General features: G+C 43.6%; 1 protein-coding gene across 3 annotated transcripts in view; it reads left to right on the forward strand.

The window, feature by feature from the left end:
- Positions 1-12,221, forward strand: part of C1H3orf52 (chromosome 1 C3orf52 homolog) — a 37,458-nt gene that overhangs the window by 7,811 nt on the left and 17,426 nt on the right. For all 3 annotated transcript variants that reach the window (XM_060404284.1, XM_042231274.1, XM_012190355.4), the window contains exon 2: positions 3,485-3,614. In XM_060404284.1, the coding sequence (XP_060260267.1) occupies positions 3,485-3,614 (130 nt within the window). The remainder of the gene's footprint in view (positions 1-3,484; positions 3,615-12,221) is intronic.

Consider the following 12,221-nt stretch of genomic DNA (forward strand, 5'->3'; position numbering starts at 1 on the left):
ACAGAGGATGAGATGGTTGGATGGTATCACCGACTCGAAGGACATGAGTTTGAATAAGCTCCGGGAGTTGGTGATGGATAGGGAAGCCTAGTGTGCTACAGTCCATGGGGTCGCAAAGAGTCGGACACGACTGAGTGACTTAACTGAACAGAACTGACTTGTGGTCCCTGCTGTCTCTTGAGAACTAAAACTATGTCTCAGGACCTCTGTTAACAGGAAGATAGGTTTCTATCCCCTGAGAAGTTCAAGGCTTCTTGTATTGGGCTCCCCTTTGCCGTGTGCCTTGTTGAGGCCCTAGCCTTGGTGACCTTGGAGCAGTGCTCAGGCTTCAGGTGAGAGTGAGAGGGGCTTACGCTCGGACTCCAGACACCCTCAAGAGGGTCTGCCTCTGTCTAGATGTTGGGGCCTTTACGCCGTCCCCTCACCATACACCACCTGAAGGGCCAGTGCACGCAGGGGCTCCAAAGTGTGACCTCTACTCTAGAACTTTTCAAGTACATTTTCAATACTTGGGGCACCCACTGTAACTCAGGAGCACACATTTATTAAGTGCCTGTTACCTGTTTGAGGTGTGGGATATAAGAACAGGGGAATTTTAAGAGCCACTCCTCACTCTGGGTGGTTTCACTTTCCCTAGGGAAACAAGGCCAGTATTTGTTTATATTTGGACCTGAAACCAGACAAGGCAGGTGGTGGCCACAGCAGATTAGCTGTGTGGACAGCTCATATACTGGGTGCTCTCTGAAGACAGCCTGGTAGGAAGGCCTTCACAAAAGGGAGAGACTTTCCCTGGTTTCCGGAGAGCAGGAGGCTCCAGACCAGGGCCCCCCACCCACCTCTGATAAAGCAGTTGATTCACATTGAGAGATTTACATTTTCAAACTGGGGCTGTCCATTTCCCCTATAATCTGTGCCTAGGTGTGTGTTGTTTAAATTCCCCTTCAGGAGACTCCGAGGGTTGGGACCCACTCAGTAAGAGAAACTGCATTGTCCTTATGTGGACAGTTTCCCTTCCTGATGGCTCCCGCTAAAGTCACCACGGGAGAGAAAGTTAACAAGGCATCAATCCAGGAGGTGCCTGCTGCTGCGTGGTGGGAAGGTGAACACTCAGTGTTACCCACTGGCTCCCATGTCGAGAGCCAATGTCGAGTGCGCTCCGGGGTGCCACAGAGCGACCTCCATTCTGCCCTTGTCCAGCGAGTGCTTCGTCTGCGTGATCTCTAGTGTTTACAACAGTCCTGTGAGCCAGATTTATTACTTAATATGTTTTACAGTTGTGAACCTCGGGGCCAGTGAGTTTCAGTAAGAAGTTTGCTGATAGTCAGCCTGCCTTTAAGTAGTATAACTGGGATTGAGATCCAGGTACAGATCCACATTTTTTGTCCATCATATTCCATTGTTTCCCATGGTTTTCATGTAGGACATAGGAGAAGAGGAATGGAACCTTTTAGGGGTTAGCTACAGTACTGAGAGAGGAGAGAGCTGGGTGCACACGTAAGTGGAGCTCCACACGCTGATGCGGGGATGCTGTGGACTAGCGGGAGAGCCATGTGACACTCAGCCAGCATACAACCCCAACCCGGCTGACCTCTCCCAAACTGCTTCTTCGAAGTGGACCTATCTTTGTTCCCTTGTAGGTGTTGTAGTCTCCTCGGGCTGCCGTGACAGAGCACCACAGGGCAGGTGGCTTAAACAACAGAAATTAATTTTCTCACAGTCCAGGAGACTGGATGTCCAAGATCAGGGTGCCAGCGTGGTTGCACTAGAAGGCCACCTTCTCAGTGTATCGTCCCATGTCCTTTTCTTGGTGCATGTACACAGAGGGAGAGAGAGACAGTGTGAGTTCTCTGGTATCTCTTCTTATAAGGACCCTGCATGGTGTGTGTGTGTGCTAAGTCACTTCAGTCGTGTCCGACTCTTTGTGACTCTGGACTGTAGGCCGCCAGACTGTTCTGTCCACGGGATTCTCCAGGTAGGAATACTGGAGTGAGTTATCATGCCCTCCTCCTGGGGATCTCCACCCAGGGACGGAAACAGCATCTCCTATGTCTCCTGGATTGGCAAGTTCTTTACCACTAATGCCACCTGGGAAGCCCCATAAGGACACTAATCCAAACCTTAGAACTTCATTCTCTATTACTTCTTTACCAGGCCCATGTCCAAATACAGTTGCACTGGAGTGGTGGGTCAGGTGGTTTAGGACATTAACATGTGAATCTAGGGACAAAACCATTAAAGCCACAAGGGTAGGTAAGATGAGTTTCCTCCAGCTGCCTTCAAGATTTTTTGTGTGTTTGGATTTTAGCAATTTGAATATTTGTCTAGGTACAGTTTGTTTTCCCTAAGTTTGGACTCTTAAGTTTCTCAAGTATGTCGTTTTCTGCCTGTCTGTAGTCTTAGGATGTGTTTTATCCAGTATTTCTTCAAATATTTTATCTGCCCCCAGTTTTTCATTCTCCCTCTGGGATTCCAGTTATCTTTGTACTGCGTTGTTTAATATTGTCCCCCAGTTCTTCATTGCTCTGTTATTTATTCTCTCTGTTCTCTTTGCTTTTCACTTTGTGTAATTTCTATTATCCTAACTTCAAGTTAGGGCTTCCCTTGTGGCTCAGTAGTAAAGAATCCACCTGCCAATGCAGGAGACAAGGGTTCAACCCCTGGGTTGGGAAGATTCCCTGGAGAAGGAAATGGCAACCCATTCCAGTATTCTTGCCTGGGAAATCCCAAGGCCAGAGGAGCCTGGAGGGCTACAGTGCAGGAGGTTGCAGAAGAATTGGACACTAATTGACGACTAAGTAACAACACCAACACCTCCCTTGCAGGGCTGTTTAGATAAGTGAAATGGTGTTCTGTAGACCATATTGGTTGTAATTATTTACTTTGACCCCACCCTCTGCATCACTGAACACATTGCAGGCTTATTTCCTTGTGTTCCTTGCTTATTACCCAGAGTCTGGGCCACAGCAGAAGGTTCTTAGCTTTTTCTTGGTCTAAACCATACATTATTTTTCTCTTAATCGTCTACTCAGCTTTTGCGTACCAAAAATCTTCAGTGGGTTCCCAGTACAGACCAGAGTAAGTCAACACCACTCTGGCAGCATTCGAGACCCTCTTCAGGGACGCTCCAGCCTTTCATTCTCTCCGATCTTAACTGTCATTACTTGCCTCTGAAACCTGCATTCGCATCAGATGAATCTTTTAGCCAATTTCAGTATGAATCAATGCTGAGGATGTTCTTTCCTGGGCTTGGAATGCCTTTCTCTGTTCATCTTTCAAAATCTTGCCTGTTCTTCCCACCTCAGAGTCCCCAGAGCATGTTCTCCTTAACTTCTTTATGAGGCTCCATAAACTTGGCTCAGTAGAGTGGAGTTCCTTGAGATCAGGATCCTGCTGCCTTCATTTCTGTGTCACTGGCCCATAGTAAGCATTAAAAAATGTTTCTTGAAACCAAATGACTGCATCACAGTCTCCCTCTGCTTTCCAGGCTGACAAGGAAAGCCCTTGGAGCTCTTGTAATAAGAAGTTGATTGGAAAGTGCAAACTCTGGATGGTCCTTGCCTCTGTTTTCCTGAGTTTCATTCTAGTCATCATCATAAGCTTATGTCTAACTGGAGGTAAGAGAGTTTTAAATGTGCCTAAGTTGATGTGTTTTAAGAACTTATGTAATGCTTATGACTTAAATGCTGAAATTGAAGATGTACTCATTGCTACTTCATCACTTATAATATGAATTTAAAACTGCTTTGGGGTATGTTGTATAGATGGGCGATATACATGATTTTTGCTTTTTTAAAATTTTACTTCTGGTTTGTTTGTTTGTGACGCCATAGACTGTAGCCTACCAGGCTCCTCTGTCCATGGGATTTTCCAGGCAATAATACTGGAGTGGATTGCCATTTCCTCCTCCAGGGGATCTTCCCAACCCAGGGCTCGAACCCGGGTCTCCTGCATTGTAGACAGATGCTTTACCGTCTGAGCCATCAGGGAAGTCTAAAACTGCTTTGGGTTATGTTGTATAGATGGGCGATATACATGATTTTTGCTTTTTTTAAATTTTACTTTTGGTTTGTTTGTTTTATAAACTCTGGTAGAAGTATGGGGACCATTGTTTTGCCCTAAACTCTATGCCCTGGATGTTGAAGATTTCTTAAAATTTTAATTTGCTTAAACATAAATTGATATTTTATTGTATCTTACACATGTGTGTTTGAAAATTTTTTAAAATAATTTACTTAGTAGAGATCATTATTATAAAGGGTTATTATTGTATAAAGCCAACTTCATCTGATATACCTGGCACATCATTGTAATGACAAAATGATGAGTAACGTATTTGAAAGCATTTTAAAAACTGTAGAACCATGTATCTGTTATCTGTCATTATCTTAACTTCTTTTAGAAATCACTATGTTTGTGTTCTATGGGTGTGCAAAATAAAAACTCATACGGTGCTGGTGTTGCCTATGTATTCTACATATATTATCCCATTTTATCTTTTATTCTGAATATGAAAATAGTACATGTTCAGTTACCCATAAAGCCCATCCACATTATTAGTATTTTGTTACACTTTTCTCTAGTCTTTTTCTTACTTGCATTTTAAGGATAATTTGAGGTCAGTTTTTTTTTTTAAATTTTATAATTTTGTGGCTTAACTGTAAGATTTTAATGTTACATTGCAATCATTTTGACAATTCATTAAAAGTTATGTGTGAACACACATATATATTTTTTAAATTACTGCATGATGTACTCTTCCACACTTTTAACAAGTCTTTTGCTGCTGCTGCTGCTGCTAAGTCACTTCAGTTGTGTCCGACTCTGTGCGACCCCATAGACGGCAGCCCACCACGCTCCCCCGTCGCTGGGATTCTCCAGGCAAGAACACTGGAGTGGGTTGCCATTTCCTTCTCCAATGCATGAAAGTGAAAAGTGAAAGTGAAGTCCTTCAGTCGTGTCCGACCCTCAGCGACCCCATGGACCGCAGCCTACCAGGCTCCTCCGTCCATGGGATTTTCCAGGCGAGAGTACTGGAGTGGGGTGCCATCGCCTTCTCCGAAAAAGTCTTTTAGGAAGTTGCTATTATTTTTTTTATGATTATCAGTATTAAGATTTTTATGATGACAAATATAGCACCCCCCTCGTGGGCAATCATTTCTGTTTCAAAAAAGAAAAGAAAATGCTTTCATTTCTGTGTAGGGGTGGTTGCCGGCTGCAGGGGTGTGAAGGGGCTCTTCTGAAGCAGGGATACTCAATCATTTCTGTTTCAAAAAAGGAAAGAAGAAAAATGCTTTAAAGCATTTGTGTGTAGGGGTGGTTGCAGGCTGCAGCGGTGTGAGGGGGCTCTTTTGAAGCGGGCATACTCACTCTGAAGTGGATCATGAGAGTGATCTGGTCACCACAGGATTAAGGTTGAGCCGGGCTGTCCATAGCAAACCCAGTCACAGAATGAGAGCAAGAATGTCAGCCCCTGAGTTTCTCCAGAGGGGGCCCTGGGAATTCTCAGGGACTGCATTCGTTATTCACCTCCTGTTCCACCTTGTCCCAGCCCTTTCATCTCCTGTCGCAAGGTTTTATGGTGCTTGAAGGAATAGGAAAACTCAGCATCTGAGCCTCCCAGGCGGCCACCATGTTTGCTTAGTAACTTAGGGCAGTGTTTAGGTGGGATGGCTAAACACTTCGTGGCTTTGTGGCCACAGACTGGTCCTGAGGTAGGGAGAAGCTGATAAGGGGTGCCACTGCCCCTCCTCCATCACACTGAGGACAGTAGGTTTAGTGTGAGTGTTGGTACTCCCTCTTCCGATCAACTCCCACGTGTAGATGTTGAAACTGAACTGAGTCACACAATCTTGTCCTGTCACAACCAGCCAGTGCTGGCCTGAAAGTTGTCTGATCTGTCTGCTAGCATCGGGAGCCTATAACAGAGCATGATGCCAAAGATCTGGTTGGTTTGATATTCAGGATTCTAAAGCCCTGGACCCAGGCACTTTCCTGGTGGTCCAGTGGTTAAGACTCCATGCATGAGTTTGATCTCTGGTCAGGGAACTAAGATCCCACCAAGTGTGTGGACAAAAAAGAAAACAAACAAAACCCCAAAGACTCAAGACCCAAGAGCTGTCTTCCATTCTCAGAGTCATTTGACATCAAATCATGAAGACCAACCTGCAGAGGAAAGGATTCCATCTCCCTCCATGGTTTCTCAGGGGACGTGAGAGTTTACAGGATCAGATTTAGGGAAGAACTTTTTCTTAACACTTGTGGTGCAAACTTTCTTTTTAATTTGGTCATAAAATTGTTTAAAAGTGTTGATGCTCCAAGAGATTTTCAAACTTTTACTTTTTTTAAATCAGGGAAATACTTTTACTTTACTTGGCACCTGAACTTTCAAGGGTTTGGGCCTGTGGGGAGAGTCTAGTGTGGGTGGTGAGTGGGTACGGTAGGTAAGAAGGAGGAAGGACAGGACTCCCTCTGGGCTTCCCAGCCTCACCCAGAGCAGCTCTGTGGGTGTGTCTGGGATGATAATCTGCAGTAATCAGCCATTGTTCAATTACCAGGCCCATTGATATGAATCGAATGTTGATAGAACGTCTTGGCACTCTGGAAGATGCTGCTGCCTGGGGAAAGGGCAGGTGGGAAAGTCGAAGGCTGTGCCTTCATTAGTGAATGTGGGAGGGGCGATATATGGGGAAGGGGGAAAGGAATCCAAACTTTTAGGTATAAAATAAGCTACAGGGATATATTGTACAACACGGGGAATGTAGCTGGTATTTTATAATGACTATGAATGGAATATAACCTTTAAAAATTGTGAATCACTATATTGTACACTTGATAGCTCAGTTGGTAAAGAATCCACCTGCAATGCAGGAGACCCCGGTTTGATTCCTGGGTCAGGAAGATCCCCTGGAGAAGGGAAAGGCTACCCACTCCAGTATTCTTGGGCTTCCCTTGTGGCTCAGCTGGTAAAGAATCTGCCTGCAATGCAGAAGACCTGGGTTCAATCCCTGGGTCAGGAAGATCCCCTGGAGAAGGGAAAGGCTACCCACTCCAGTATTCTGGCCTGGAGAATTCCATGGACTGTACAGTCCATGGGGTCGCAAAGAGTCGAACACGACTGAGCAACCTTCACTTTCACTTCACTTGCTTTTCATGACTTATATAATATTGTATGGCAACTATACTTCAATATATATAAAAAAGGAATGAGGATCCATTTGTTAAGAAGTGATGCTGTCTCTTCATTCGGAAGTGAAGCTTCTCAGGCCCTTGTTTGCCATTCCCTTCCTCCCGCCTCCTGACTTTACTGTCTCAGGGCTCTTTAGTCCCCAGACTGAGGCTCAGAGATGAAGATGATAATAACCATGGAGCTGGTGCGCACAAAGAGGGGACATTAACTGTATCCCAGTGTGGAAGCGTATCCAATTCTAGGGAGGGGACAATAGGGTACCCAGAATGAGATGCCTGGGGGAGCTATATCTTGTCACTGACATTGATAGGAATGACTATGATGTGGTGATAATACAAGCAGACCATCCTGTGGTCAGTTGCATTATTATTAATTCTGTACAGACCTTGCACCCCTTCTTGCCTGCACCTGGGATGAGCTGTCCCTCCACTCTGCCCTTGGTATGCCACTGAAGTGATGGAAAGTTAGGATCACAGCTCAGCTTAAGGCATTGACCCTGAGCTGTGTGGAGCAGAGGCTAACACTCCTCCAGGCTCACGGAGACAATGAAACTTTATTATTATTATTTTTCTTTTTGAGGCCTTCTTAAAATGGACAATTTGGGGGTAGGGGCATAGCTCAGAGAATCCTTCTTGTTGAATCTAGAGGCCTAGTTTTGTCCCAGCTCTAAAAAAAATATTGATGGATTCTCTTTCTCCCTAAGGAGTTATAAATTCCTTATGAAGGGTAAAGGCGATGGGGGTGGGGTGGGGAGGGCAAGCTTTCCTCTCTGTCTCCCTCCCTTCCTCTCTCTAAGTCCTTTCCTGTCTGGATAATTTGAAGAATCAGTTAAGCATCCTCAAGGACTCTGCTTTCTTTACTAATCTGTCCCAACCAGGCAGAGGAAAGATCCTAGGAACACCTTTAACTAATGAAACCCTTCCTTGGTTTGGGCAAAAATATTTTAAACGTTACAGAATGCAAACTGTGACAAGTACGTAGATGCTTGGAAATGTGATTCAAAGGTGATCATTTTTAATAGTTTAGAAACCCTTATGTGATGTCTCCCAGCTCTCTTACCAGATCTTGGGAATAAGAACCGCATCTTACAACATCACACAGTCCTGGTAGATAAACAGGTCGCACAGGTTGCTCCCTGGTATAGGGTGACTTTGGGAAAATCCTAGGCAGACAGCAAGGTCCTTGGGAGCAGGAACTTCACAGTCCAGAACCTTGAAATTTCTCTGCATTTTCCCCTGCTTCTCTTTCCCTCATGTATCATATGATTCTCTGCCTTCCTAAGAACAACTTCTTCACCTGTGCTCTGCATAGAATTCTCTCCAGCTTCTTCTGACCTGTGGACTTCCAGATATTGCACAGCCTCTCTAAAAGCATCCTCCTGGGCCTCTTCAAATGTGCTCATAGTCTCTCCTTCAGAACAGTCTTCCATCAGCATCTAGCCACTTCATTTACATAGTTTTCTCTCTTTTTTCACTGGCAAACTTCTAGAAAGAGACATCTGTACTCCTAAACCACTGTATCCATTGGTCCCAAATTCTCTTCCTAAGGTCAACAGCAAGTGTCTGCTGATGAAGCCCAGGGTCTGTCTCCCTTCACCTCTCTGCCCTGTTTGCAGCTGCCAGCTCTCTCAGCTGTGTTGTACTCTTCCAGGCCTTCAGAACTCCCAGACTTTATTTCTGTTTTGGGCCTCTGTGTTGTAGTTGCAGGAGGCATATCTTCAGGTTTCTGACTTTTCTCATTCGTTCTTTCCCTTGAGAAGTTTGTTTAGTCCCAAGGCCGCGGCCATCCCCAGTTTGGAGATGACTCCAGGAAGTTCATACACACGTTTTTCCTGAGTTTTAGTCATGCTCTTTGCTGGAATTCTCTACCTGGAAATAACTATCACCGTCTTAATCATTATTCATCTGAAACTACTGTTTGTGGAAATCTCCTTCTTCACCCTTTATATTTTCATGGTGAATCATTAAGCTAGGTTTATATCATCCAATTGTGTAACTTTAGGCAAATTCTTCAATGTTCTTGGCCTCAGTTTCCTCGTTTGTAAAACATAAGTGATTTCTGAATCTGTGTCTATAAATGTACCCTGACCCTCCTACTTAACTAGCTCAATTGACCTAAGCAAATTATGCCTTTTTTCTAAGAATGTCTTCATTTAAAAACGAAAACATGAATATTTAATTCATAAGGTTGACTGGAGGATTACATGAGGTTAAAAACTACAAGTGCATAGCAGGATGTCTGTGTATAATGCTTAATATAGCAGCTATTATTCTTCCTGTTACCCACGCTTGATTCTTTGGAACATTTTTGATTTCTTCTTCTCTTCTATAGCTAGATAATGACTAGGTCTTATCAATCATTCCTTGGTAGTGTCTTGATAGTAACTTTCAACATTGACTACCCACCTACTTCTAGGCTCCCTGCTGGATGTGGTGGCTCTTACCTTTACCATTCTTACTTTTACCATATTTCTGTTGACCAGACTGCTTCAGAGGTTTAAATGACTTAAGTCACATGGCTTGTGACTGGCTGAGGTGGAATTCAAACTAAGTCTGGCTACCTTTACAGTCAGCTGTTTCCACCATCCTGGTCTTTCTCTTCCCTCTCCTCACTGCTGTCAACTGAAATCTTCCTGCCTCTTCTCACTGCTGCCAACTGAAATCTGTCTTTCCTGTTCTTGTGTCCAGTGGCCTCTTTACCGCCACTCTCCCCCAGTTCCATTTCATCCCATCTGTCACCAACAGATTTTTCCCTGTCTCCTTCCTGGGAGACATTTAACAACTTCCATTATCTCCTGAAGACATCTGGCATTTAAGGCCTCCCTCTCTGGGCTCATTTCTTATATTCCTGCCAAAGAGCTATTTTTGTGTATTTCCAATGTAATTTTGTATGTACTATGATTTTTAAAAGACATTTTCTCTACCTAGAAATACTGCCCAGATTAAATCTCAACAATGGACATAAGCTTGGGCAAACGTTGGGAGATGGTGAGGGACAAAGAGGCCCTGCATGCTGCAGTCCACAGAGTCACAGTCGGACACGACTGGGCCACTGAACAACAAGAGCAATGTACTTTGTGTATGTACTATGATTTTTAAAAGACATTTTCTCTACCTGGAAACACTGCCCAGATTAAATCTCATTAATGACATAAAGATTCTGCTGACTGGGTGAGCCTGTTGTGGCTGTTGTTACTATTTTAACAAACACAAGTCTTTAGCTAGTTCTTGTACAGAGTCATTATTCAGAAAATACAAGTTATTACAGTAGAGCTATTATTGGAGACCTCTTTTTGATCTCAGCATTTCTTAACAGAAGGCATCCAAATTGGAAAAGTAAAACTGTCACTGTTTGCAGATGATATGATACTAAGAAAATCCTAAACACAATACCAGAAAACTACTAGAGCTCATTAATGAATTTGGTAAAGTTATTGATGCAAATTAATATGCAAAAGTCTGTTGCATTTCTATACACTATCAATGAAAGATCAGAAAGAGAAATTAAGGACACACTCACATTTACTTTTGTACCAAAAAGAATAAAATACCTTGGAATAACAATGGCACCCCACTCCAGTACTCTTGCCTGGAAAATCCCATGGATGGAGGAGCCTGGTAAGCTGCAGTCCAAGGGGTTGCGAAGAGTCGGACACGACTGAGTGACTTCCCTTTCACTTTTCACTTTCATGCATTGGAGAAGGAAATGGCAACCCACTCCAGTATTCTTGCCTGGAGAATCCCAGGGACAGAGGAGCCTGGTGGGCTGCCGTCTATGGGGTTGCACAGAGTCGGACATGACTGAAGTGACTTAGCAATAGCAAACCTACCTAAGGAGGTGAAAGACCCTTACTCTGAAAACTATAAAATGCTGATGAAAGAAATCAAAGAACACACAAACAGATGGAAGAATGTACTGTGTTCTTGGATCAGAAGAATCAATATTGTCAAAGTGACCATACTGTCCAAAACAATCTACAGATTCACTGCAATTGCTATCAAATTATCAATGACATTTTTCACAGAACTAGAACAAAAATTTTTTAAGTTTGTGTGGAAACAGGAAAGACCCTGAATAGTCAAAGCAACCTTGGGAAGGGAAAAAGGAACTGGAGGAATTAGGCTCCCTGTCTTCAAACTATACTTTGAAGCTATACTCATCAAAACAGTATTGTACTGGCACAAAAACAGAAATATAGATCAATGGAACAGGATAGAAAGCCAGAAATAAACCCATGCAATTATGGTCAGTTAGCCTATGGCAAAGGAGGCAAGAGTATACAATGGTGAACTTGGCATTTCTTAGTGCCCTTGAGTTCAGCAGTTCTGTGACTCTTGTATCCATTCTCTGGCATCCCTATTCTTTTCTGAGGTAATGATATCTATTTTGGAAATGCACATGGTGGGTGTAGAGCTCAAAGATACCCAAAGCAGCATTATTTATAACTTTGGAAAGCTGAAAACATTAAATTATTTTAGAACAATAATGTAGCCATTAAAATAATCTTTGCAAGGAATTTTGAACACATGGGAAATGCCTTTTGATATGTTAATAACAGCAACAAAAGAATCAAGACAGATAAGCAATGAGGGCTGCTGCTGCTGCTAAGTCACTTCAGTCATGTCCGACTCTGTGCGACCCCATAGACGACAGCCCACCAGGCTCCCCCGTCCCTGAGATTCTCCAGGCAAAAACACTGGATGGGTTGCCATTTCCTTCTCCAATGCATGAAAGTGAAAAGTGAAAATGGAGTCGCTCAGTCATGTCCGACCCTCAGCGACCCCATGGACTACAGCCTTCCAGGCTCCTCCGTCCATGAGATTTTCCAGGCAAGAGTACTGGAGTGGGGTGCCATTGCCTTCTCCAAAGCAATGAGGGCAGCAAACAATAAAAAGCAATATACAAATTGCCTTTTCATTAAGACCTCAAATATATAAAATATGGGGGGAGACTTTTTGATTAAGGGATTGTTAGTAATTTTTTTTTGCTTTGCTGCAGTTCTCTATACTTTGCAAGTTTTCTGCTTTGAGGCCAT

This window comes from Ovis aries, chromosome 1 (genome assembly GCF_016772045.2).
Source record: "Ovis aries strain OAR_USU_Benz2616 breed Rambouillet chromosome 1, ARS-UI_Ramb_v3.0, whole genome shotgun sequence".
In the NCBI taxonomy this organism is placed as follows: domain Eukaryota; kingdom Metazoa; phylum Chordata; class Mammalia; order Artiodactyla; family Bovidae; genus Ovis; species Ovis aries.